This window comes from Dasypus novemcinctus, chromosome 15 (assembly GCF_030445035.2).
Source record: "Dasypus novemcinctus isolate mDasNov1 chromosome 15, mDasNov1.1.hap2, whole genome shotgun sequence".
Classification (NCBI taxonomy): domain Eukaryota; kingdom Metazoa; phylum Chordata; class Mammalia; order Cingulata; family Dasypodidae; genus Dasypus; species Dasypus novemcinctus.
The window spans coordinates 23,352,163-23,377,918 of NC_080687.1; the positions used below are offsets into that span (position 1 = coordinate 23,352,163).

The 25,756-nt window shown below is 39.0% G+C and overlaps 2 protein-coding genes and 1 non-coding gene across 5 annotated transcripts in view; 1 reads left to right on the forward strand and 2 right to left on the reverse strand.

Moving 5' to 3' along the window:
- Positions 1 to 14,398, forward strand: part of CARS2 (cysteinyl-tRNA synthetase 2, mitochondrial) — a 70,396-nt gene extending 55,998 nt beyond the window's left edge. For both annotated transcript variants that reach the window (XM_058276424.2, XM_058276426.1), the window contains 4 exons: positions 1,878 to 1,976; positions 6,038 to 6,244; positions 6,965 to 8,510; positions 13,167 to 14,398. In XM_058276424.2, coding sequence (XP_058132407.1) covers positions 1,878 to 1,976; positions 6,038 to 6,244; positions 6,965 to 7,036 — 378 coding nt within the window. In that variant the 3' untranslated portion in view covers positions 7,037 to 8,510; positions 13,167 to 14,398. The remainder of the gene's footprint in view (positions 1 to 1,877; positions 1,977 to 6,037; positions 6,245 to 6,964; positions 8,511 to 13,166) is intronic.
- Positions 9,131 to 9,234, reverse strand: LOC111762671 (U6 spliceosomal RNA). The gene has a single exon (XR_002795729.1). It is a non-coding gene; the product is annotated as a U6 spliceosomal RNA (small nuclear RNA).
- The window catches only part of NAXD (NAD(P)HX dehydratase), a 47,657-nt gene continuing 32,186 nt past the window's right edge, over positions 10,286 to 25,756 (reverse strand). For both annotated transcript variants that reach the window (XM_023586980.3, XM_004447018.5), the window contains 5 exons: positions 17,109 to 17,159; positions 16,915 to 17,019; positions 15,928 to 16,048; positions 13,151 to 13,271; positions 10,286 to 12,256 (listed from right to left, as the gene is read on the reverse strand). In XM_023586980.3, coding sequence (XP_023442748.1) covers positions 12,106 to 12,256; positions 13,151 to 13,271; positions 15,928 to 16,048; positions 16,915 to 17,019; positions 17,109 to 17,159 — 549 coding nt within the window. In that variant the 3' untranslated portion in view covers positions 10,286 to 12,105. The remainder of the gene's footprint in view (positions 12,257 to 13,150; positions 13,272 to 15,927; positions 16,049 to 16,914; positions 17,020 to 17,108; positions 17,160 to 25,756) is intronic.

Genomic DNA, 25,756 nt, shown 5'->3' on the forward strand with positions numbered 1-25,756 from the left:
CCCAGTTGTCTGCTCTCTGTGTCCATTCACTTTGTGTTCTTCTGTGTCCACTTCTATTCTTGTCAGCAGCCTGGGAATCTGTGTTTCTTTTTGTTGTGTCATCTTGCTGCATCAGTTCTCTGTGTTTGCAGCGCCACTCCTGGGCAGACTGGACTTTCTTTCGCACTGGGCGGCTCTCCTTACAGGGCGCACTCCTTGCGCGTGGGCTCCCCTATGTGGGGGACACCCCTGCGTGGCTTGGCACTCCTTGTGTGCATCAGCACTGTGCGTGGGCTAGCTCCACATGGGTCAAAGAGGTCCTGGGTTTGAACCACAGACGTCCCATGTGATAGGCAGACGCTCTATCCGTTGAGACAAGTCCACTTCCCAGATATAATGTTTTGATTTAACTAAGCAATCAAGAATTTCTGAGTCTAGAATTACCAATAACAGGAAGACATTTTGAGTGTTGGACTAAAACAATAAAGGTAAGTAGTCTTTCAGTCAAGCATGTCTTTATTGTCTCTTTATTGTGTGTTCTATGTGCTAGGTCCTGGGGCTGGTACATGGAACATCTAGGCATGGTTTTTGCCCTTGGAGGCATTTCTAGTCTGGGGAGCCCATTTAATTAGCTAACCTGAAAATTTGAGGCAGTGGGAAAGAACTTATTTAAATAGGGTCATCTTTAGGCCTGTCCTTTCCTTCATTAAGATTTGATTCAAATTCTTCACGTCTGATTCCTTCATCCCGTTAGTTACCATCTTGTTGGAGGTCTTTGTCCCTGGCCATATTCAATTTTGAATTTTAGAGCATGATTCCCAGGACTGACTTCCTCAGCTTCACCTGCAGATGGGGCCAGGTAACTAACTGCATTTTTAACAAGCTTCCGGGTGATTTAGGGGCAGCTAAAGGTATAGTGGAAAAACACCTTTGACTGATTACAGTGACTTTTTGGGAAAAATGAAAATTTAACTCATAACTTGTTACAGGAATACTTTGCCTAACTTTGAAAGAGGTCAGACAGAGATTAAGCAGCCCAGTGAGAGTACTCGTGGATTCCCAGGGAAAAGTTGCTGTCATTAATGAGAAGTTCCAGAAGGCCTAAGGTCATTCCTAGCATGTGAACATTTCCCTTATAACCAGCCAGTCATGTCTTTCACTCTTGGTTTTCAGTTTGTTTTCATCTTTCCTCCATTCATGTACCCAACACCCTTCCCATGGGTCACAGCTCTCCTTGCATGCACTGGTTCTTCTATGTTGGGAGTGGGGTGGTGGGTGGTAGAAAGGTGATTAGAGTGAAGCCCCAGCCTCTCCTAAGGGTGATGCAGAGAAGAGCCTGCTAAATGGGACTGGCTTTTGCAGTTTTAACTAACCCAGGCAATTCTCTTCCAACCTCTGTGACGTGAAAGAACTAAGGCTAAAGTCACATGAAGGTCTCTGTCCTTGTCAATTTGGAAACTTGTAGCCAAGCCTTAGGGGAAATGCAACATGTTTCAGGATTTCTTCATTACTTTATTGACTCAGAAATTCAAACCTTTTCCTACTTGTTCTCTGCTTACTTAATGCCACATATTGTATTACATTGTCATGTTTAATCCTCAAGAGTCTTTTGAGCTGTAAGTATTGTCATTATCCCCATATCTCTAGGTTCATAGAGGTTAGGTGATTTACCCAAAGGCATTTGATTTGCTAATGAGTGGCAAATCCAGATTTAATCCATATTGTCTGATGCAAGAGCTTGTGCTTCTATGACATAGAAATTTATAAAGAAAGGTGACACATGATGTAACCTCTTGAAGTCTTTGTTCTTTTATGGTGGAGTTAAGAACTAAAAAGTTTCCTTTGCACCATGATGTCAAGACCGATTTTAAAGAGCCCCATTGGGTAATTTGTTACAGGAAGCTGGTGGTCCTAGAAGTCCTGCTGTGTTTGGCTCCATGATCTCCTATATTGAACAGATTTTAGAGACGGTTGGAATTTCTCTGGCAAATCGACAGGTACATCCTTCTCTTTTAAAAGCTTAATTGTGGGATTATCTACACGATAGTAAAAAATAACTTTTATCCTTTTAAAATGCTAATTCTAAAGGATAATTAGAAGCTAAATTCATTTATATGCTCAAAAGTTTATTACTTTCTTGAAAAACAAACTCAGACCTAACACTTCATTGATTGATTGAAACTGAAATGATTCTGTTTCTACAGTGGGCATACCTTTTTTCTAGCAGAACCAGGAATTAGTTGATTTTAGCTACACAGAGTAATTTCTCATCACTGCTATGCATACTCATTTTTTGTATGTTATTTTGAATGAATCTCAAATTTTACAGAAAAATTACCAGTAAACATCTTTTTCCCGTGAACCATTTGAGTATGCTGCCAATCTGAAACCCCTTCACCTCTGAAGGCCTTAGTGTGTTGCCTATAAACAAAGACCTCTTTCTCCATAAGCACAGTAAACTGCCAAAATCGGGAAATTCACATTGATTCATTGCTTCCATCTAATTCTCAGACCCTGTTCAGGCTTTGCCAGCTGTAAATGATTCTTTATAACAAAAGGATCCAGTTTAGAGCCACAGGTTCCATTTGGTTGTCCTGTCTTTCCAGTCTCCTTTCACCTGGAACAATCCCTTCAGTCTTTCTTTGACTCTCATGACCTTGACACTTTAGTGTACAGGCCAGCTGCTTTGTAAAGTCCCTCAGTTTCTGTTTGTCTGGTGTTTCCTCATGAATAGTTTTGGGCGGTGCATCTCTGGCACGAACACCACAGAGGAGGAACTGCTATGTCCTCCTCAGGGCATGCTGCCAGGGCTGCTTGGTTCCCACTGTCCATTCCTGATGGGGCTCACCTTGATCTCTTAAAAATTAAGGTGGAGGCTGCCAGTCTTCTCTGCTGGTAAGTTACTTTTTGGAGAGATGCTTTGTAACTATACAGATCCCATTCCACATAAAACTTGCCCTTTATTCATTTATTTATTCTATCAAGATGGACTCACATATTCCTATTTATTCAATGACTTGAAATCCATTACTATTTTTTATAATGCTCAAAATGTCCCAGATTTGGCCAGTAGGAGCCCCTTCAGGGTACCTTCAGTGTTCTTTGGACATGTCCCCATCATTCTTTTGGCACGTCATGCTTTCTGGCACACGATGTTGCAGGCTTATCTTCTACTTTTTCATTCCAACCCAGGAATCATTCATTTCTCCAAGGAGCCCTGAATGTTTTTAGTAAAGAAAGGTATTTAGAAGTGATGGTCTGAGCACTAGATATGCTCATCCCTCTTGGGTTGTAGCTGCTCCCAGGTCCCCTAAATGGACAGAGCAAGGAAATATATGTGTGTTTGGTGTATGGTACATTATTTAAATTTATTTCTATGTTAGTCTATATTTATTGAAATCTAGGAGTTACCACCAATATCTCAATTCCAGTCTAACAACATACAGTTCATTCTAGTTTTTTCCCTTCCCATAAGTAATTCATTCTGATAGTGAGAAACCTGGCTTCTGGTATAGCAAATATATTTACTTATTTTCCCTGTATATAGTGAAGTTTCCCATTGCCACCATCCCCTTCCCTGTGGAGACATCCTTGTCACTCACCTGGGGCTCTGAGTCCCTGCACAGGCCATACACTCAGTGCCCTGCATGGACAACTTCCTCATCTTCTTAGGCTTTTTCACCTCATCCTATAGATCCCTGCTGTGGGCTCTGATGCCTCTGGGCCCTTCTGCTTCAGGGCACTCTGCTCACCCTCCTTGGGTTCTGACAGCCCACGCCAGGCTGCCCCTCCATGCAGGTGCCCACCTTGCTCTGTTATACCTAACGGCCTTAGGACTGAATCGTTCAGGAAGGTGAAGGGGCTAAAATATTTTTGTTTCCCTCCCAAAATGTTTTATATGCAACAAAATCTTTTCTCAGAGTTAATGTAGAAAACAAAGTTTGGAATGTAGTGACTGCAGTGTTTTTGTTTTCCTTGGCTGCTCAAGTAAATACCATGCAATGGGTCAGCTTAAACAATGGGATGATTCTGAGGCTGGGAAAAAGTGCAAAACAAGGCATCACCAAGGCAATGCTTTCTTCCCAAAGACTGGTGTGTTCCAGGGCTGGCGGGAGTCCTTGGTCCTGGGCTTCTTTGTCACATGGTATCCTCTCCCTTCTCCATTCTCCACTGAATTTCAGCTTCTGGCTGCTCCCTGTAGCTTTTTTTCTTCTTTTCATCTCTGAATTTTACTCTGCTATAAAGGACTCCAGTAATAGAATTAAAACTCATCCTGACTGAGATGGGCCACACTTTAAATGAAGTAATGGGTTCACACTCACAGAAATAGATTAAATTTATTAACTTGTTTTTCTAGGGTACATACAGCTCCAAACCACCACATGCAATAACAAGTATTAACAGGCATTGCAGGTAGTTGGACACACTCGTTCTTCCCCAACTGCTCTCCAGGCTCCTGCCTGTCTTTTGTTTCCTTCGTTGCCACTGCAGGTACTTCTCCCAGCCTTGGGTGCACGGGCACGGCATAGATGAGTACTTCCTTTTAGATGAAGGGTTTACGGCCATTTAAGCTCCAATACCCAGCACCCTGGGGATCCCCTCCTCTGGGGACTCAGCCTGGGGGTGTCCTGGCTGCTGAGTGCCAGGCTGTCCTCTCTTCTGTGACTGTAGCACAAGGGAGTGGAACACCTTGGTCTCCACTTACTGCTATGGATTTCTGACTCCACAAAAAGAATTGTAGTATCTTTGAAGATTTTGAAGTCTGATTTGTTTACATACATATGTATTACCCAGTAGATTTAATTTCCTTTCCTTGTGAGTCTGTCAGGCAGATCATATAAAATTCTGTAACTACTCATCTGAGATGACCAAGCTTTTCAATGTATATATTCATTTTCAGAGGAGACTGTTCAGAGCCTGCTATTGACTAAGCACAGGGATAGTTGGCGAAGTTGTGTCTGACCCTTGGCAAAAATATTCCTTCACCTTCCTTCGAGCTCCAAGTGTTGATGTCTGGACTCACTTTGGACTCACATTTTTGTCACAATGAAAATACTTTATTCCAAGTAATAATTGCTCAAATGAGTTTTAAGAAGTTTGACTCAAAGTAGTAAAACATTGTGGGTTCCATTTCTTTACATATAAAATATTAAGAAATAGCAACAGCTGTATCATCCATTCTCCATTAGAAAGAAGAAATAAGGGGGAGGGGGAGAAGAGTTCTAGCTACTTGAATCAATTCAAATCCTATTTTATGTGAGATGAACCACTTTTTAAAAAATTTATCCAGCTGATCATTGAGATTATTGATCCCAGACTATTCAATTCAAACAATGTGTATGCGGGTATATGCATACACATAGTAGACCATATGAGACCTCTACATTGTCTTAAATATTTGGTTACAGTGAACAAATTTGATAAAAATGACTTCCTTTGTTGATAAGGTTTAGACTTATACTCTCCTTCGTGAACTAGATGATAAAAAGGTATCTTCTTACCCTGTAGAGCAGCAGTTCTTAAAATATTGGTGCAAGTTAAAAATCACAGGAGAGCTTGTTAATGCAGCTTCCCTAGCTTCAGCCCTCAGATGTTCTCAAGGAGTGCAGTGGGAGCCCTGGAATCGGCATTTTCAGCAAGTACCTGGTACTGGCTGTCTGGGGCCCACATGGAGAAACCGCACAGCAGATGAAGGAGAGGCTTGCTATGCACAGCCCGCTAGAGCCCCCTTGTTAATTCCTGAATGATTTTTAGAAAGTGTTGCTTGGATGAGAGGTATTCAAAATAGATGAAGGGAGTTGCGAGAATAAGGGCTGCTGCTTAGCATGGCTAATGTGTAAACAACCCAGCACTGCAGAACTTCCCTCTCTAGCCATTGAGTTCTTCATAAAGATGCCTAGCCCCAGGGAATCGAAGGAAAGACTTGTGGTGGAGTGGTCTTTGCAGAGAACTTGCTCCCACTATATCAGCAGAGCATGGTCTTCAGATTCCTATCATGGTGTGGACCTAACCTGCTGTCCAGAACCTCACTGAGTAACGCCACCTCACCTGTGTTAAGTGTATCTCAGGAGACGACAGCTTGGCTACTCTGCACAGTGTGGTTGAGGAGCTGGTCCATTTCCGTCTGAAGGTGCGCCAGTATGCCCTGGCCACCCAGGAGGCCGACAGAAAGGCCCGGCAGCAGCAGCTCCTGGAGAGGCAGTCCCTGCTTCAGGCGTGTGACGCCCTGCGCACAGACCTCGCCGTCCATGGCATCAACATCAAGGTAAGCCACTGCCTGTGAGGCTGTGTGGTCCTCTGTCCAACCTGTGCAAGGGACAGTCGCCCTCACGCTATGTGAGAGAATGCGCACCGAGACGCTTTGTAAATTCACATGCACTGCACATGCATACATAGGTTGTCAGCACCTTCAGCATCGTCGTCATGCTGTTTTCTGTGAGGAGAGAAACCCACCCCTCCCCCTCTGGCAAATCTGGAAAGGGTCATCATGGAGGTCAAAATTTCAAATTTACCATGTCTTCTTTGTAATGTTCTCAAACAAAACACTGATGTTAATCCTGGCAGGTCAGAGCTGGAAGGGACACTGAGGCTCAAATGTGTGTACAGTTCAAGGAGCCAAGGGCAGAGAGGATAGAACCTGGGCTCTTAACTCAGTCCCACCCTCTGCTATATCATCTTAATCCTGTGCCACCTTTGTGTTAGACCAGGACGCTCTGCACCAGGCCTTTTGTTGGAAGGTAGCAACATCTTTTTTTTTTTTATCTTTTATTCTTTTTAAAGATACATACATCACACAAAATGTTACATTAAAAAAAACATCGCTTTAAAATTTTTTAAAGCGTATAGCAACAACCTTTAGCGTTAAGCATAGGCAGCATGTTTTGTCTCACTGCTGGAGCTTTGATTAAAAAGGTCTTACCCATGAACCCTTTTAGCCAGAGTGATATCTAGTCATAAAATTTAAATCTTATTTTCCTTTTTACAGGACAGAAGCAGTACAACATCTACATGGGAACTACAAGATCAAAGAACGAAAGACCAGGAAAGAGGGAACTGAGGATTATATAAAGCCATGTGGACCTGGAACCACATTTTCACAATACACGTTCTATCCTATATTATCTGATAAAAACTTTACATTAAAGTTTTTACTGTGGCTAAGTCAACATTAAACTGATAACTTCCCACTAGTGCCTGTTAATAGCTATGCCTAAAAAAAGTTAATTTTTTCTAGTACAAGTGGCCACAGACAAAGCTAAATCAGCAAGAATTGTGCATAATAAAACACAGCTGGTCCTTGTGGCTAAGAATCTGACAATGTAGGATGGTAAAACCAGTAACCCAAAGAAAGATGATGTAAGACAGCCATGTGCTTTGTCCTGAAAGAGGGGAAAACACATATGGTCCCTGGGGCAGGAAGACTGAATGGCATGGGGCTTGCTGGTGAACAGGGGGACTCATGAAGCAGGGGACAAGACTAGCAGCAGCTTCAACAAGCCCCTTCACCCCTTGGGGCTCACACAGGATATAGCTGTTTGCCCCACCTTGCCTAAAACAGAGGGAAAACGGGAAAAGAAAATGTCTCAGTATCTCAGGAATTCCAGGCAGTGCTGAACATGGGAGGCATTTCCCCCCTGAGGAATGATATTTTTATATTTTCCTGAATACCTAAGTAATGGGTTCAACATAGAAAAAACATAGCAAAGGAAATCACCTGCACTCTTACTGGCAGAGTTAATATTTTGATAGCTATGTTTCATCTTTTATTTTTAACCTCTTTTAAATTTTTTTTTTAAGATTTAAAAAAAAATTTCTCTCCCCTTCCCAACCCCTCCCCCCCAGTTGTCTGCTCTGTGTCCATTCGCTGTGTGTTCTTCTGTGTCTGCTTGTATTCTTGTCAGCTGCAGTGGGACTCTGTGTCTCTTCTTGTTGTGTCATCTTGCTGCATCAGCTCTCCGTGTGTGCAGTGACACTCCTGGGCAGGCTGTATTTTTTCGCACAGGGCGGCTCTCAATAACAGGGTGTACTCCTTGCGCATGGGGTTCCCTTACATGGGAGGACGCCCCTGCATGGCACGGCACTCCTTGTGCACATCAGCACTGCGTGTGGGCCAGCTCACCACACACGTCAGGAGGCCCTGGGTTTGAACCCTGGACCTCCCATGTGGTAGGCAGGTGCTCTATCTGTTGAGCCAAATCCACTTCCCAGTGAAGTATTTTTTATTGTATGCTGGATTGAACTATGTACCCCAATTTAGACACTTGCTCTTGATCTGCATTCCTGTGGGTGTGAACCCATTGTAGATAGGATCTCTTGAAGATGTTAGTTTAGTTTAGATGTGGCCAAAATGAAAGAAGGTGGATTACTAGAGCCCTTTAATGAGCAGAAGAAATCAGACAGAGAAAAGTCACGAGGAAGGGCCAGAACCCAGAAGATAAAGGAGAAGGCATCGCCAAGGAACCCATGGATTGCCAGCCAGCCAGAATGCTACCAGATCCCTGAAGGAAGCAAGCCTTCTAGACTCTGAAATCGTGAGTCAACATATTCCTGTTGTTTAAGTTAAAACTAGTTGGTGATATTTTTTTTTATAGTAAATAGGTAATTATTGATTGATAATACATTACATCATTATACAGAGAAATTATCCATCGTAATTAATCTATATAGTTTAATCCATTTATAAAGCATACAACTCATCTCAATTATATAATTTTTATGACCTTTCAGGAGTTTAAATAATTATTAATATGTATGCTTTCCCAAAGTCCTATGTTGCTCATCCAAAATAGATAAAATGAGGACCCCCCTTGGTTTACTCTCTATATTCCAGTCAAGCAAACCTTAATTGTAAATATTCTGCCTGAAAACTAAGATATGATCCAACATCTTTTATGATAAATTGACTCCTAATTTGTTAACTTATTTTCATTCTGACGTTTCTTCTCTTCTTTATTCATTAATCAAATGTAAATTGGCCAGTTGTTAGCATCATATTGCAACTACTCTTGCCATAAATATCTCATCTAATACCCTATATTTTTAAATTTAGTTTTCTTCTTTCTCTTTTAATATCAAAGTTATACATATGTGCACATGCATGTGCACATGCACGCACATATATTCACGCACATATATTCACCTCCTTTCCCCCAAAAATATGGAACACTTCACGAATTTGTGTATCATCCTTGCACAGGGGCCATGCTAATCTCTGTATCGTTCCAATTTTAGTATATGTGCTGCCAAAGCGAGCACAGTTGGTGATATTAAGACACATAATATATAATAGTTTGATACCTAAAACATTAACCCTGAAGACTTCTGAGCAGAGAAGTGATAAAGTCCGAGTTGTGCTCTTCAGAAAGGTTAATTCTGTAGGAGTGTGGATTGTAAGGGTGAGAGCAAAACCAGGGAAACCAGATGAGAGCCCACAACTTGAACACAAGAGAGGCAGGAAAAAGATAGGGTTTGTATGTGGTGTCAAGGACAATTGATCTGAGACTGGAAGAATGGCAACAACTCCTAATAGGAAGAGTGACTGAAAGGATGGCAAATGATTTCAAGGTCACAGCAGCTGCAAACAGCAGAAAACTTGGACCTGCGGCTTGTTGGTGGTCTTTAACATAGAGCCCCACAGCCTTACTCTTGCTTTCCTCACAACGTTTGTGTAATAGGAGGAGTACAACTGTTGCTAAAGAATAAAGAGAAAACTAGGTGGCACTCTACCCTTTTCTCCAGCTCTTCAATCCTGTCAAGAATGTCACTTCGTGTTGTTCCTTTGTTAGTTATGGTCTCTGTTGAGCATTTAATAAATCCTGCGGATGAAGCTGTAGGCAACAGCTAAGCAAATGACTAAGATAGTAGCTTGCATTTACTGAGAGGTTAGTGTGGTTCAGTAGCTTTGTACATGTTCTCAATCTTCATAACCCTGAAAAGTCACTGATATTCCTGTTTTACAGAAAAGGAAATAGGTATAAATGGTAAAGCAAGGACACCCATATGACAGACAGGCTCCTTACGGTGAAACATCCTAAGAAGGAGCAGAGTGTCTTACCTGCATGGCATGGAAGCCTAAATCATCCAAACAACATGCTTCAGTGTTGTTAAGCAGGTCTCAGGAAACTCAAAGGAAGAAAGTACTTCATCTGCTCTAGCTGGAATTAGTATAGATTGATTTGTAAAAGAACAGTGAATCAATTAATAAAATCATGTGACTTGGGTATTGTCCCTATCTCCCTTTTAACAAAGGGATTTTGTACTTATTCAGAGCAAAAACTTCAAAAACAAAAAGCATGACACTAATTCCTATGGCTTTGCTATATTTTATTTCCACTATGGAGAAAAATGGCTATGTTCCAGGGTTATTCTTTAAATTACTTAATTGTAACAATATTGATATGCATTGTGAAAAACATACATTTCATGTATACACAGGTTTCCATAGTTTTATCCTCTCTAGTATCTGACAGTATCCTTGCTTAGAGTTGAAAGGTTGCTTCTATTTAATTTAGAAAAAAATAAACTCTACATTTACATAAATCAGCTCTTTTTCTTTTAATAGTTACCAGGGTTCAGATATAATTCCGCAAAGGAAAAAAAATATTCATTGCCAGTTTTTCCAAAGAAGTTCACATATAGATAGTAAAGCTTCTAAAATTAAATGTGAAATAAGAGTAGCATTTTTTAATTTTTAAATCTTAAAAGTTGATTAGTAGTTTCAAAGAAAGTAAAAATCTGTTTGGAGTGAGGTAGTTTAATCATCAAGGACAAAAAGACTTTTTAAATGAACGATACAGGTTTTACATTTGTTGTAGAAAGAATGGCATTATTAAAAGTATAAAAAAGTACACTCAAAAGTGCATGTTAGGTACCAAATCCCATTGAATAGCACTAGAAAAGTAAATATCAGACCATTTTAAAAAAAGCAAATGCCATCCTAAGAAAATCATCCCTATGAAACAACTGTGCTGAAGTTAACATCACAACATCTCCGTTTACTAAAATTTCACAAATCAGTTTCTTTTATGAATTATAAGTATTCCTGAGGACATACCCACTTTCAAACCAGATGGACACTGCTGTCCTTTTTCATCAGTAGAGTTAATGATGCCTTTTAGCATTTCCTCCTGGGCATCCTTAGTACCCACCACCACACCAGAGAAAATAAGCCTGAACTGAAGTCTTCCGAACAAGCAAGAACAGTATGGCCAAGTTTAACTTACTCTGCTTTTCACAAAGTAATATGCTGATCTAACCACATAGGAAACAATGGGACTGTAATTATCCCACTGATACTCTTTCAAGTCATGTTTATTTTGCTGACGTCATCTCATGTACTTATGTGCACGTGGAAATGGAAAATGAAGAGTATAAGGCCTGAAAGGCTTTTTAGACAGCCTTTCTCTACCCATTTTAAGTATGTGTCAGATTAAGTTACCATATTGCCTCAAATAATTTCTGAGGCAATGATAAAAATAAATGTATCACTTTTTTCTCAAGTAGTGTAATAAGTTTACCGAAACAACCAATGCTTAGTATTTCTGCCCAGACATTTTCAACCCAATCATCTTTTAAACAAAAAGAGCTGAAGAATGAATGCCAGATCCCTTGGTGGACATCAATTAAAAAAAAACAAAAACTCATTCATATAGATATTTGAAAACAACTGATCCCTTTGAGAGGAATAGCCAATAAGAGTACCACTTTCATAAAAGAAACTGAGCATCAGTGAAGAAAATGAGAAGAAATAAGTAGAGAAAAACTGAAAATAACCGCTTATCTTGAAGCAAGAAATTCAGCTGAGTTGGTCAAAATTTTTCACTCTTATGTGATTTCTCTTTAATTTTTTCTTAGTTATTGGTGAGAAATTTAAGAAAAGTTCAGGAATACTTTGTTTAGTTTCACTGTAATATCTCCAACTATGTTTTATTTTAGCCAAAAATTATATTCCAAATCCTTTAAAAGCCTCTACATTAACCAGTTTTTCCTAGACTTAAAAAAAAAATCTACCAAGCAATCTGTGCTGCCAGAGTAGTCAAATGATTCATTACATATATCTGTTTTTCCCATTATAAATGCAATTTCCCTCTACCTGAGGTGCCCATTTCCTTCTTGCTTGCACTTGGCTCAGGTTTCAAAAAGTTTTTTGAATGCGGTTCCAACTTCTGCAATCATGTCTGTGGTGGTTGTGGCACGCCCATACTTCTGAAAGGCTTGGCTGTTGCATTGCCTCGTGAGAGAGCAGGCACCAAACCCTGCCACGAGAAAAGGATTTAACCTGGAAAGGGGGGAAAGGGATTAGCAATAAACTACTCAGTAAGTGGAAAGTTAAAACCTTAGAGGACTTTTTAAGATGAGTAGCTACCAGAAGATTGTTAATTCTAGTTTCAGTCTTGGGCCCCCAAACTGGCAATTTAAAGTTTGATATGCCTCTGAGTTGTATGTGTGCATACAGATAAATATGTATCTAAGTATGCCTTAGCATTTCATTCTCCTTTTTATACTTATTTCAATTATCTAGTCAGCAATGTTATACTTAACAGTTTAATAATTACAGTTAGAAATAATCATTAACCCTCTAATATTAATATTCCCTGACAAAAGGCACATCAAAAATATCTAGAGAAAAAGAGTTAGGACACAGCCATGGAAAATAATTTTCCCTCTGATGAAAATCCAGACAAGTATTTGTTGGTCATAAATATTTTTTGAGAAGCTACAGGTAGCTCTCTACTTCCTTTTTCCAGTGTGAGTTAATAGTAACTCTTCCCTGGTTCTAGAGTGTAGGGAGTGATTTATGTGGACATAGAGGTTTGGTGTGTGGCACCAGGTGCAGGTGATCTCTGCTTCCTGTCTCCTAGTCCAGTGCTTGTGACAATGCAGACAGAGAAGACATGGCTTGCAGTACAGTATTCTACCAGGATGCATGTTAGAATGAATAGGAGAGCTTCTAAAAAATACTGATCATCTGAATCTATCAGTGGAGTCAACTATAAGCCTTCCCAGGTATTCTTAATATACAAATCATTCAACTTGGCCTGGCACTGCTTCAGTGTAGCATTAATATTTCATTTCAAATTTTCAAGTAACTACTTATTAAAGACATGAACTGCTAAAACATCTTACACAATTCAAACATTTCAAATCATCATAAATTAAGATGTGACCATACCCGTTTGTTTTCTCAGATCCAGCAAGAAGGGCCCAATGCACCAGGACACCGAGGGAGCCTGATAGGAGATCTCCTTGCCCGCCACACCTGCGACTGCTTCCTTCCTGGCTACACACGAGCACTAGACAAAAGCAGACAAAGCACACACATTAGCTTCAAGGGTTTCCTCTGTACCAAATACCAGACACTCCTACAGGGAGAGATAAACCTTGCTGTGTGAATTTTAGCTGTTGCCTCAGGCTCAAAGCTCATTTTATATTATCTCCTGCTTCTTTCCCTGTTATCTCTAATAAGGACTGAATTAGCCTCTAGTTCAACCAAGAAGAAACTAAACACACAAAAGTTAGGTTACCCCTGTCACTCCACTAATAAAAGGGGAAAACGGAACCACCTGTACAACACCAGATATAAATGATGCATTTATAAATGTGGTGAGTCTTTGTGCTCCAGACTCCACAGAGGATGAAGAGTTTTCATTTGTATCTCACTCTTCAAATAAGTTCACCTAAAATGAGACATGAAAAGCCATTCAGTGCTACCCTGAATTTACTCCTCTCCTAACCATTACAGTTCCACTAAAGCCTATATACATATTGGAAATTTCTATTTCTTTGGTAAATGTCTTGAAAACAAATTGTTATATACTCTGGGTATGTTACAATCAGGAGGGCCTTCTGATAATAAAAAAGAATTCAACTTAAAAAGTTCCAATATGGGAACCTCTTATGTTTTTTGTTTGTTTTTTAATGTAAAATTCCTTGTGATCTATTTAATTTTTTTAAAAAATAAAAAGTTCCAGAGTCCCTTAGAGAACATTTACCCTGTCCATAGCTCTGTGTATGTGTGCACAAGTATAATGCGTGTAAGTACGCCTCAGCATTCTTTTTACCTAGTGTGGTGGTGTGGAGCTATGTACCCCAGAAATTAATCATCTTAGTCCATTCCTGTGGGTGTGAACCATTGTAAGTAGGACCTTTTGATGAGGTTACTTCAGTAGTCCGGGCTGACTTAGGATGGGTTTAATCCTATTACTGAAGGCCTTGTAAGGAAAGTCACAGAGAAGAGAAAGAGCCAGAAGGTGAAGGTCAAAATAACCATGAAGGAGAGAAGCCCAGGACCAAGGACTGCTGGCAGCCAGCCCCAGGATGCCAGTCTTTGGAAAGAAAGCACTGCCTTGATGACACCTTAAATTAGACTTTCTCTTAGCCTCAAAACCCTGATTCAATAAATTCTCATTGTTTAAGCCAACTGACTGCATGGTATGTGCTTTGGCAGCTAGAAAACGAAGACTTTACTACAAAGAATTGTTAATGAGGTATAAATTATCTCTGTAAAAATAGCTCATGTTTTCTGTCTCCACATGAGACTTTAATGAAGGAAGGACATCTATTTTCTGAGCACTAACGATGTTATAAAATCCTTAGCTATGCACCTCACTTTTTTGATATGAGCGCTGATAACAATTCAGCACTTCTTCCATGCTTTTCATTTTGCTCTCTGCTGAATCAACAGGCTCATGTGTACAGTGTGACTGACTTAAGACAGCTCATCACTTTCAGCATCTAATGTTTTCCACCAGTGTCTGCGCCTGTGTTTTCACTTTTCAGTCACGTTTATAAAAAAGGATCAAATTGCAATAAAGCATTCAAATAACTGCATCTATGCTGTGGGCAAGATGACCATGGGATCACTACACGATGCCCTGAGATACTCATCACCACAGTCATAAACGGGAGGAGTCACAGGAAAGGTGAGGATCACCTACACAGGGAAATTACTAGGCTACAATTACATACCTAGGTAATGAATTACAAAGTTGAAATATTTACAGTGTTATTTTGATTTGATGCCTTCTTGTTGAAAATGTTGTACAAAAGATTACTTCTTAACCTTTCTGGGGAGCAATCTCTATGTAATAATACATTTTTTAAAAAGTATTATACCTTGGCCTCTAAAATACATCTACTTATAAGATTATTTTTTACCTGGATAATCTAACTTCTAAATTGCCCAAGTTAATCACCAATAGACTATAAAGGTATAAAGGGTTCTGTCCGCTGTCTCCTGGTAAGAGGGCACACATCTGGTCCCCAGTTGGAATGTTTTTCCCCTTTGCCTTAGGAAGAAGGGCTCAAGCAGAGATGGCAAATCCGTTCCCTTCTGCCTCAACCCTACCCTCCCTAGCCCTCAGCATTCTTTCCCACTGAGACCAGGCAGGCTCTTGGAATCCTTTCCAACAGTCTGCTCTAGGCAATGTTCTGGTAAATCATAGGAAACCTATTTGTCACACCAGTTTAAAAATGTAACACAAAGCTCTTAGCTGCCAAGGAAACAGCCTCTCTAAGGTATAACTAAAAACAATGTCTCTCAAACAAGCAGAGAAATCAAAGTTTTGTTATAATCATCTTATCACTGGGAGGGTAATTATAAATCAATAGAAATTTAGCCATTTAGTTAATGCATAAAAACTAAGACATTTGGAATAAATGAGAAGTCAAATCTCTAAACATTTCATTTGTTGCTGTCACTTCCTATTGCAAAACAATGAAAAGTAAAGCAAAATAAGGACTTGAAGAAGTTATGGTAACACTCACAAGGAAGTCTCTCTTTGCTGAATGGATGTGAACATAGGTGAACATGTGATACTCTAAACTGATTACAAAAACGTGACAAGCAGAGCACTATAAGAGTGGTGCTTCCCAGGGGATTCAGCATCCAATATGGAAAAGTCAACTTACACAGTGCTGGCAATGCTGCAAAATAAAACATACACTCACCCTTTTCACCATCTGAAATCACATCTTTCTCTCCTTTCTGAACAACTGTCAGATTCCCTAGGGCTTGGCTGAGTTTCCAGACAGATCCATAATGATCACTGCTATTCACAGGCTCTCGAAGCTATGATATAACACCACAGAAAAAACCAAATGATTCTTTAGAAATTTTAAAAAGTCGTCTGCAAACATATGAAATAGAGAAACGAGAGAGTTGTCCAGTGTATCAATGATTCTCAAACTCATGTATAAAAGAATCACTTGGGCTCATGGTTAAATGCAGATTTCTGGGCCCTATACTCCCAGAGATTCATATTCTGTTAGTGTGGAGGGAGGCCTGGAATGTGTACTGTTACAAATACAAGCTGATTCTGACACAGGAGCCTTTCCTCTATCTTGTCAGACCAAAGTGGCTAGTTTTCAAAAGCTTTGCAGAAGTAAACCAAATACTAATAATTATGAGAGAGAACATTTACTGGGCACTTAATATGCAAGGACTAATCTCTACATTTTTTGTTTCCTCCTCAAAAATCCTAAGCAGGAGACATCATTGTCCACATTTTATCAATAAGGCAATGCACAAATAAAGTGATTTGCCCAAAGTGAACAATGGAAGCTTGAATCCAGAGCCCATGCTCTCCCCAACTCCATCACATCTTATTTCATCTAATCCAAGATATCACAGATTATAAGACGCACCATTACATGCACTATTCAAGAAAGAAAAAACAGCTGTCAAACTGATGCTGCACCATCAATTGTAAAGCACATTCTGATATAATGATGTTAGAATGTGAAAAAAATGGGCTTCTTAGCATCTGAAAAATGTCTTCATCTACCAGTTATTCAACAAAGCTGTATCACTGCAAAGATATGCCAAAGGGAATGAGCTGTGACATTAAACATCTGTGGCAGAAGTGAAGCATGCTTTCCTCTCCCTCCAAGATGAGAAGGGCTTGCATCTTGTCTTTTAGTTGTTAACAAACTCACCACAGCTTCATAGAGTCTGCTGAACTCCATGTAGTTTGGAGTAAGAATGGCCCTCTGGTAACCTTGAATGAGGGAAGGCTCCTGAGCAATCAGCCACAATCCATCCTGCATAAAACAAGGACAGCAGTCATTTACTCCACAGGATTTAAAAGGGCTCCCTTGCTGTGTGCAGGAGAAGACAAGGCAGCACTTACCGCGTCAATGACGACGGGGATACCCTTGGCCTTTGATTTTTCTAAAATGCCCTACAAGAAAAGAAAATTATGCTGAAAAACTACCTCTGTTACCTCTCAAAGAAATTACAGGAAAAGTGAGCCGTTTCTTTAAAAATGAAGCAAACTGTATAATGAATTTCAACATTAGGTCCTCAACTAATAAAGAGAAAATAAATAATGAAAGGCCCCAATGAACTGACAGAGCCCCTTTGTAAGACAAGTCATTTGGAACTCTAAAAGTATATGCTCAATGAATACAATGAAAAGTGGTTAGGTTCTAGGCTAGCCCATGAAGGCCTACTACAAACTGGCATTTCCAAATTTCTAAAAGATATTAATCTTCAGGATCTGGAGACAAGGAATCTGAATTCTTGGGAATTCCTCAAATCACTGTATTATTTTTCATAATTCTCTGTTTTAAAATATTGAATGGCCATAATAGTAAATTAATTTCCTCTGATAATGTTATACTAAAAGTTTTCCAAGATTTCTGCTAAAATATGCATGAGTATGTATACTATATATACAAATTTATTTAGTATATAAATCACTACATGATTGTTTAATATTATGAACCAATGACAAGATTATAGGTATATTTAAATAACATGTAAAAACAATCTCTACCTGATAGACATTTGATAAAGGAAAATGTTCAGAAAACACTAAAAAAAAAATGCCAAGTAAAAATCATTTAAAAGATTGAAAGATAAATCCACATGTATTTATCTGAAAAAGAAATCTGAAAACCACAAAGCATTCATTGCCCTACCTGATACTCTTGCTCTTTGTTTCATGACAGATACCCTAGATATAGGAAAAATTCTTTTATTTTGCATTGACATTAGTTGAATTGTTGCATGTTCAAAAGCAGCTTTCACTTGAGTGTCAGAGCATATGCAGCTTTGTGTAAGCTCATTTCCTTTTTAAATAATGATAATATTTTGTCTGCTTGCCCTGATTTTGGTTTTGCCATTGAATTGATGTGGCTTTTCCCAATTCAGATTTTAGGTCAGTGTCTGATTTTATACTGCAATATCTGAAACACTGACATCTTTTCCTCTTTGCATTTTTTTTTCAAAATTTTACAAAGTACTATAGCCCACAGCAAATATTCAAACACTGGGAAATTCCAGCTAATGTTATTGGTACTATTTGTAATAATGTAATGTAACATAAAATAGCACTCTGGTCTTCTGGCAAGATTAACAGCACTACGCAGAATTACTTGTCAGAAACACCAAATTTGCTCCAAAACTTGTTTCTTAGAACATTGCTCAAAGGATTATACAAAGTATATTATGCATTTAAATTTATTAAATAATGTTTATTTGCAGGAATGACTTGCATTAGAAACAGAATCATATAATGGCTCCAAGTAAAACTGATAAATCATGAACACTTCTACAGACTTCTGTCCAGGGTCCAGAAATGCAGATTCAAACTTCATCCCATGTGCTTGCTTTTTGTCTTTGACATCTGTTTATTTTGAGCTTTAATTTGCACAGGAGAATACTTTTTTCTGTCACTCCAAGTTCTAAACTTCATGAACACACATATTCTAGAAAATGCCTATGAAGGAATCCATGCATAGAAACACTACCAGCCAAACCATACATTTACAATGTAGAAACAAAATTATTTCTTCCATAAAAACAGTTAAATCATTTGTGAATGTAATTACTACCACTGAATTGTACACTTAAAAGTGGTAAAATAGGAATTTGATTGTATGTATGTTGAAATAAGTTTTAAACAAACCAGCAGGTACTGTGCAGCTCAAAACCAGGCATCTTATCACCATGAACATAAACAGAATGCTTCCCTAAATATTTTAATGCTGTGGCTAAGTGAAAAGTATTTTTAAATTATGTATTCATTGTAGAAAATCTCAGGGCAGGGGGGGAAATACCCATGAACTCATCACTCCAACAGAACCCTTCCTAACATTTCACTGTTACCGTTCTGGTCTTTGTCCTTTGTGCATCTCTTTTAAAAATTGCAAACCTATTTTATGTATTTTATAAACTCATTTTTCACTCAAAGGAATGAGTGCATGATATTCTACACCTCAAGGAATTCGACCCATTTCTTTCTTTTTTTATGTATTAATAAAACTTTTCAACATTTGGTTATCATGAAAAACCCTGTGATGAGCATCTCTGTATACAAATTCATACTAACCTCACTCTTTATTAAATATCTTATTAAGCTCTCGCAGAAAAATTACAATCAAACCAAATAAAAATAAAATGGGTGAGACACATGTATGTTGATGCTCTTACAAAAAGCAGTTTTTATGTATACAGAGATATGGGGATTAGAGATTTTAAAGGGGATTCCTGGGCCCTTTTTGAACTCCAAATAAATAACCAATATAGCCCTTTATCCTAAAGATAAAGGCAGAAATTACTGTTTTCAAAAGATAAATACACTGAAAGTTTTTATTATGAACTAAAATTCACAGAGAAAATCTAAAGTATAGAGTACTCTAGCTTTCTTCAGTTTGAATTCATATCTGTTCCCTCTTGGTATATAGTAATGTGTTTTTACATGACCATAATCATTATTTTTTATCTTAGCATTTCATACATACAGTTTTCCTTGGCTGAACAGTCTACTTGTCAGTAATATGGTTATAGAAAAATATATGCTTGTGGTATTCCAACTGAGTAATATACCAAAGTTTGCTTAATCATGACAGGGACAGACACTACCATATCTAACCTTTTACAAATTACATTTTCCTCCCTTTGGATTATTCTGTTTGAAATACAGTCTCTGAAGTAGGATTAACAAAGGGCCTGAATAGATTTAGGAGGATAGTTCATATTTTAAGATACTGCCCAAAGATAGCACCAACTCCCATTTGCCTCTCTGCCCTGGGCTATTTCCCAGATATTTGCTAATATTGCCAACAAACATGGCAACAATTCAATGGAAAGAAATATTGTTCTTATCTTACATGGCCCTCTGAGGATGCTTTTATACCTAAAATCTCATTTGTTCCTCAGAGCTTGGTTATGAAGGGCTTCTGGATATGAGTCCTTGGCTCAGCTGCATCCTACCTGGATGATCGTGGATGTCTGGTATCTGATTAGACATCAGCTGTATTTATCAGTTTCCTCATTTGTAAACTGAAAATAACACCTAACTCATAGGGATGCTGTGAGAACTAGAGTTTAGTAATAACTTAGAAAAAAGCCTAGCATACAAAATGCAAAAATAAATATTAGTATACAATTCACATATTCTCTTAATCTCAATAATTCAATAAATAATACATGATGGTGAAAACAGAGAAGATGAGGAAAACCAAGATCAAAGAAGTGGCATGATCTGGCTTGAGTCACCAGCCAATAGGTGTTCCAATAGGCCAGTGTTCTGTATTTGTCCCTATGGAGAAAAATGTTCATGAGAACTTTTGGTAAAAATCCAAGTATATTTTCCCATTCACTTAAATGTTCATTTCAACGATAGTCTTTATTTTTAATTAACCTTCAATAGTCAATCACTTCTAATGACTGATCTTAAATTTTTCTCTGCATTAAATCCTTTGTTGAGGAGTGAATCATCTGTATGGCAAACACTTAGAAATACCAGGAAAGTGTGTGTTTAAGGGTGAAGTAAATTCCCAGCATGGAACAGTCTCCTAAGAGTTTAACAAATGCAGACATTAGCTAAAGGTCAGCAGCACTAGGAAGCAGTACTGCCAGGATAGGAGGCTGTCTGGGTGGGCTGACTGGGGTCTGCCACAGAATCTTATATGAGGAAGGATGAGCAGGCAAGCATCAAACTTGGGGTTCTGCATTTGACCATTAGATCACAGTGGTGGACAAGAGGTCTATGATCAATGTCATGTTCAGAAAACACCCTAATAAATGGCTTGGAAACAAATCCCAGCCAAACCCTCATAGTCTCCATACTGTGTGTGGTTGATCCTGCCTGAACCACCTATTGCATAATGGGCTGCTTCTGCAGAAGCACAAACCTGAATCTTATAGCACTCAAACCTATTTACACCAACAGCATTTATAAGTCTCCCAAAAACGTAAGCAAGAAATGTTCATCAAGATTTGAGAATCGAGAAACAGTAAGGACATTAAATGATGACATGAAAAACAGGTTAAAGGATCTGTCTTGTGCTCTGCTCTCTTACCAACCAATGGGGCTGGAGGTTAATTGGCGGATACCAAGCGGTAAGGAACCCTATCATCTCAAGGCCCATGGCGGCGGGGGGCGGTTGTCAACGTCTCTGGGCTCTCATCTGGCAGGAAACTTTCATTTGCCTCTATTTTCCGAAGACAGTCTATCTAGTGAAAGTGGCATAATTATCACAGCCATATCTCCCATGACCTGTAGAAGCTAAACTCCTACTGTGCGGAGAACAACGAATGCATTCAGCACCCTAGGACACAAAGTGCTGGACAGAGCAAAGCAGCCTTGCATTTCAGACATGCTGTTTACAAATGGGAATTCCGCAGTGAGAAATTTCCTCCCCTTCCAATGAAACCAAGGATCTATCACTCCTAAACTGTTATTAACTTCTACTTTTCAGCAAGTGGTTAAAATTTTCAAAGACCTGAATGGTGCCACCTGACAAATGACTTGCACTCACCAGACTAATTCCATGTCGCTTTAAATCCAGTAGAATCCTAAATGCCTCTAATTTGCACAATGTGTCATCTGGAGCTACTTTTAAATTGTATTTGATTGCCTTGCAGATTATTTATCCTGAATGCACAACTGCTGGCTCATTAATCACTCACTATTCTCGCAGCTCTTTTTAAAAGGAATGAATAGCTACCCCTTCTACCACCAAGCACTTCTATTATCACAGCGTCTTATTCCAGAATTGAACCGACACCTCCTCCTGAAACACACAGGCATTCTGTTCCTAACAGCTCTAATCTTCCAGTCCTCCCCACAGATTTCAGCCCAAATTCCTTTCTTGACATTGCCCTGCAGTTCTAGACAGTGGGCTCCTTTTCTTTGTTTAAAGAATTTTCATTAAACAAAAAAGGTAAACTTTTAAATCCAAAGTAGTGTGAGGCATTATCCATTTCTATACTAAGAGTAAATTGTTGACAGTTTACTGACTGAACACTCAAGCACTCAGACACAAATCATGATATGCATTTTTAAATCAACCTTTTGAAAGGCAGTATGGTTTTAAAGCCAAAAAAATATTGTTCAATTTCAATTCATCTCTATCTCCCACCACTTATCAAGGTTACTAATATTTCTCATCAGCTATAACTCTGAATTAGATACAGGTTTGAGGGAAGGGAAATTTCAAAACCCAGCTTTCACCATAAAGGCTGGAACTGGAAGATTTGTCATGGAAGATATCCTTGAAATGCAGCTCCCTATGCCTTCCTTTAGCTTGAGCTTTTGTTCAACTAAACTCAAAAGGCAAATGCTGAACTGAGAACAGCCACTCATACATTCCCTCTCCCTCATCACTCTGGGTTCTTCCTTTTCCCTGTTGTTGCCTTCCATCCTGGCCTCCTTCCTCTACAGTTTCGGTGCTGAGCCCTGGAAATCCCACGAGACACTCCCTGCCTTAAAAACCTCGCAGACTCACAGACAGACCTAAGTAAACTACTGGAAAAGTTATGATGAAAAAAGTGATGATGACTGTAAAAAATATTTAGTGTGACTGCTAATTTTTTACACAATATGGTCAGATCCCGTCTAAGAGCTTCATATTGCTCCCCCCCCCATGAGGACACAGGACCATTTTACATTTGAACGTACATGGACAGAGGAGTAAAATCATTTACCTGAGCAAGAGTGTTGAGACTTGAAACAAGGCTGTACTGCGTGCACTGCACTGTTTCTCCTAGGGCTAGCATATGAGCAGGCATCATGGGAACATGGATAAAAGGTCCCCTGGGGAACTCAGGAAAGATTCTTAGAAAGGAAAATTCCTGAGCTGTATATACTAAGGATAGCAGACAATCCAGAGAGCTGCCTGTAATCCAGGTAGTGTCAGAAAAAGGTGCACTGACTCAATGAAAAAGGGGGTGCAAGAGTTACAGAATATGAACCTGAAATTCTCTTCCAGTTTTTTATTTTTCCTGATCAGCAATTTTTAAGCCTCTATTTCATTTTCTAACTCTGTATCTCAATTTTTTATCATAAAAATTTTTCATCGTTTTAAGGAAAGGTAGTATAAAATAAAATATTAAATCTCTTCACTAGTAGTGCTGGGAAAACAGAATATCCACGTGCAAAAGAATGAAAGTGGATCCTTACCTCACACTATACATAAAAATTAATTCAAAATTGGTCAACAACTTAAATATAAGAACTAAAACTATAAAACTCCTAGAAGAAAACATAGGGGATATTTTCAGAACCTTGTATTAGGCAATGGATTCTGACACTTTATACCAAAAGTGCAAGCAACAAAAGAAAAAATAGAAAATGGGACCTCATCAAAATTAAAACTTTTGTGCATCAAAGGATATTATCAAGAAAGTAAAAAGACAACCTACAGAATGGAACAAAATATTTGGACTGTATATCAAAAAAGGACTTAATATCCAGAACATATAAATAACTCCTACAATTCTACAAAAGACTAACCTCTCAATTAAAAAATGAGGAAAGAACTTGAATACACTTCTTAAAAAAAAAAAATACACAAATGGCCACTAAGCACATGAAAAGAGGCTCAATGTCACTACCCATTAGCAAAATGCAAATCAAAACCACAATGGGATACCACTTCACACCTGGGAGAACAGCTGTTAAAAAAAAAAAAAGGAAATAGGTGTTGGCAAGGCTGTGGAGAAATAGGGACCCTTATGCATTTTTTGGTGGAAACAAAAAATGTACAGCTAACTGTGAAAGAACACTTAGGCAGTGCCTCAAAGTTAAGTGTTAGAATTACCTGTGATGGGGCAGCACTACTTTCAGGTATATGCCCATACGGTAGAATGAATTATTTACTACAATTTAGACATATTCTTTTTTTCTTTTTTTCCTTTTTTAATTTAATTTAATTTTTTTCTTTCTCTCCCTCCCCCCCAGTTGTCTGTACTCTTGTCTATTTGCTGCGTCTTCTTTGTTTGCTTCTGTTATTGTCAGCGGCACGGGAATCTGTGTTTCTTTTTGTTGCGTCATCTTGTTGTGTCAGCTCTCCATGTGTGCGGCACCATTCCTGGGCAGGCTGCACTTTCTTTCACGCTGGGCGGCTCTCCTTATGGGGCGCGCTCCTTGCGCGTGGAGCTCCCTTATGCGGGGGACACCCCTGCGTGGCACGGCACTACTTGCGCGCATCAGCACTGCACATGGGCCAGCTCCACACGGGTCAACGAGGCCCGGGGTTTGAACCACGGACCTCCCATGTGGTAGACGGAGGCCCTAACCACTGGGCGAAGTCCACATCCCTAGACATATTCTTAACCTGCATTCCGGTGGGGGTGAACCCACTGTAAACATGATCTCCTGAAGATGTTTAGCTATGATGTGGCTCAACTGGATTAGGGTGGGCCTTAATCTGAATTACTGAGTCCTTTATAAGCAGAAGAAATTCAAACAGAGAAAGCCATGGGGAGAAGCTAGAATCTGCAAGTCAGCAGGAACTAATGTGACAGGAAAACCAAGGAACCCACCCATGGATTTCTGGCCAGCCAGAATGCTGTTGACCCTGAGAGGAAACAAGCCTTGTGGCCAATGCCTTGATTTGGACTTCTGACTTCTGAAACTATGAGCCAAAATATTCCTGTTGTTTAAGCCAACCCATTGTGTGGTATTTGTCATAGCAGCCTGACAAACTAAGATGACCCAAAAGTAGAGTCGGAACAAAAATTTTTACACCAATATTCAAAGCAGCATTATTCACAATAGGCAAAAGGTGGAAGCAACCCAAAGGTCCACTGATGAATGGATAAACAAAATGTGGTATATACATAACACTGACATATTATTTAGCCATAAAAAGGCTGACAATTCTGTTAAGTGCTACAAGTGGATGAACAATGAAGACATCATGTTCAGTGAAAATAGGCAGATACCAAAGGACAACGATGGTATGATCTCACTTAAAATTAAAGGGCTAAGAATATGCAATTAATAGGGACACAAAGTAGATTACAGGTTACCAGGGACAGGGGGTGGAGTGAGGGATGGGGAGTCAATGTTTAATGGTTACAAAGTTTCTGTTTGGAGTGATGGAACAGTTTTGGTAATGGGCAATGGGAGCACAACATTGTCAATGTAACACCACTGAACTGTAGACTTCAAAGTGCTTGAAATGGGATATTTTATGTTGTTATCTATTACAATTTTTTTTAAAAAAACCCATAGAACTGTACAACAGGAAGATGTCACTATGTAATATAACTAAACAATGGACTTTAATTAACAATATAATAATATTGGTTCAGCAATTGTAACATGTACCACACACTATCAAAATGCTAATAGAAAAAAACATGAACTCTGTACTGTCTGCATAATTTTTCTGTAAACATACAACTGCTCTAAAAATAAAAGCTATCAAAAATAAATATTAATAGACCATAATAAATTAATGAAGGAATAAATGTATGTGGGTATGAATTGGGGTCTCATGCCCAATCCTAAATGACTCTATAGCCATATCTTCATCAATG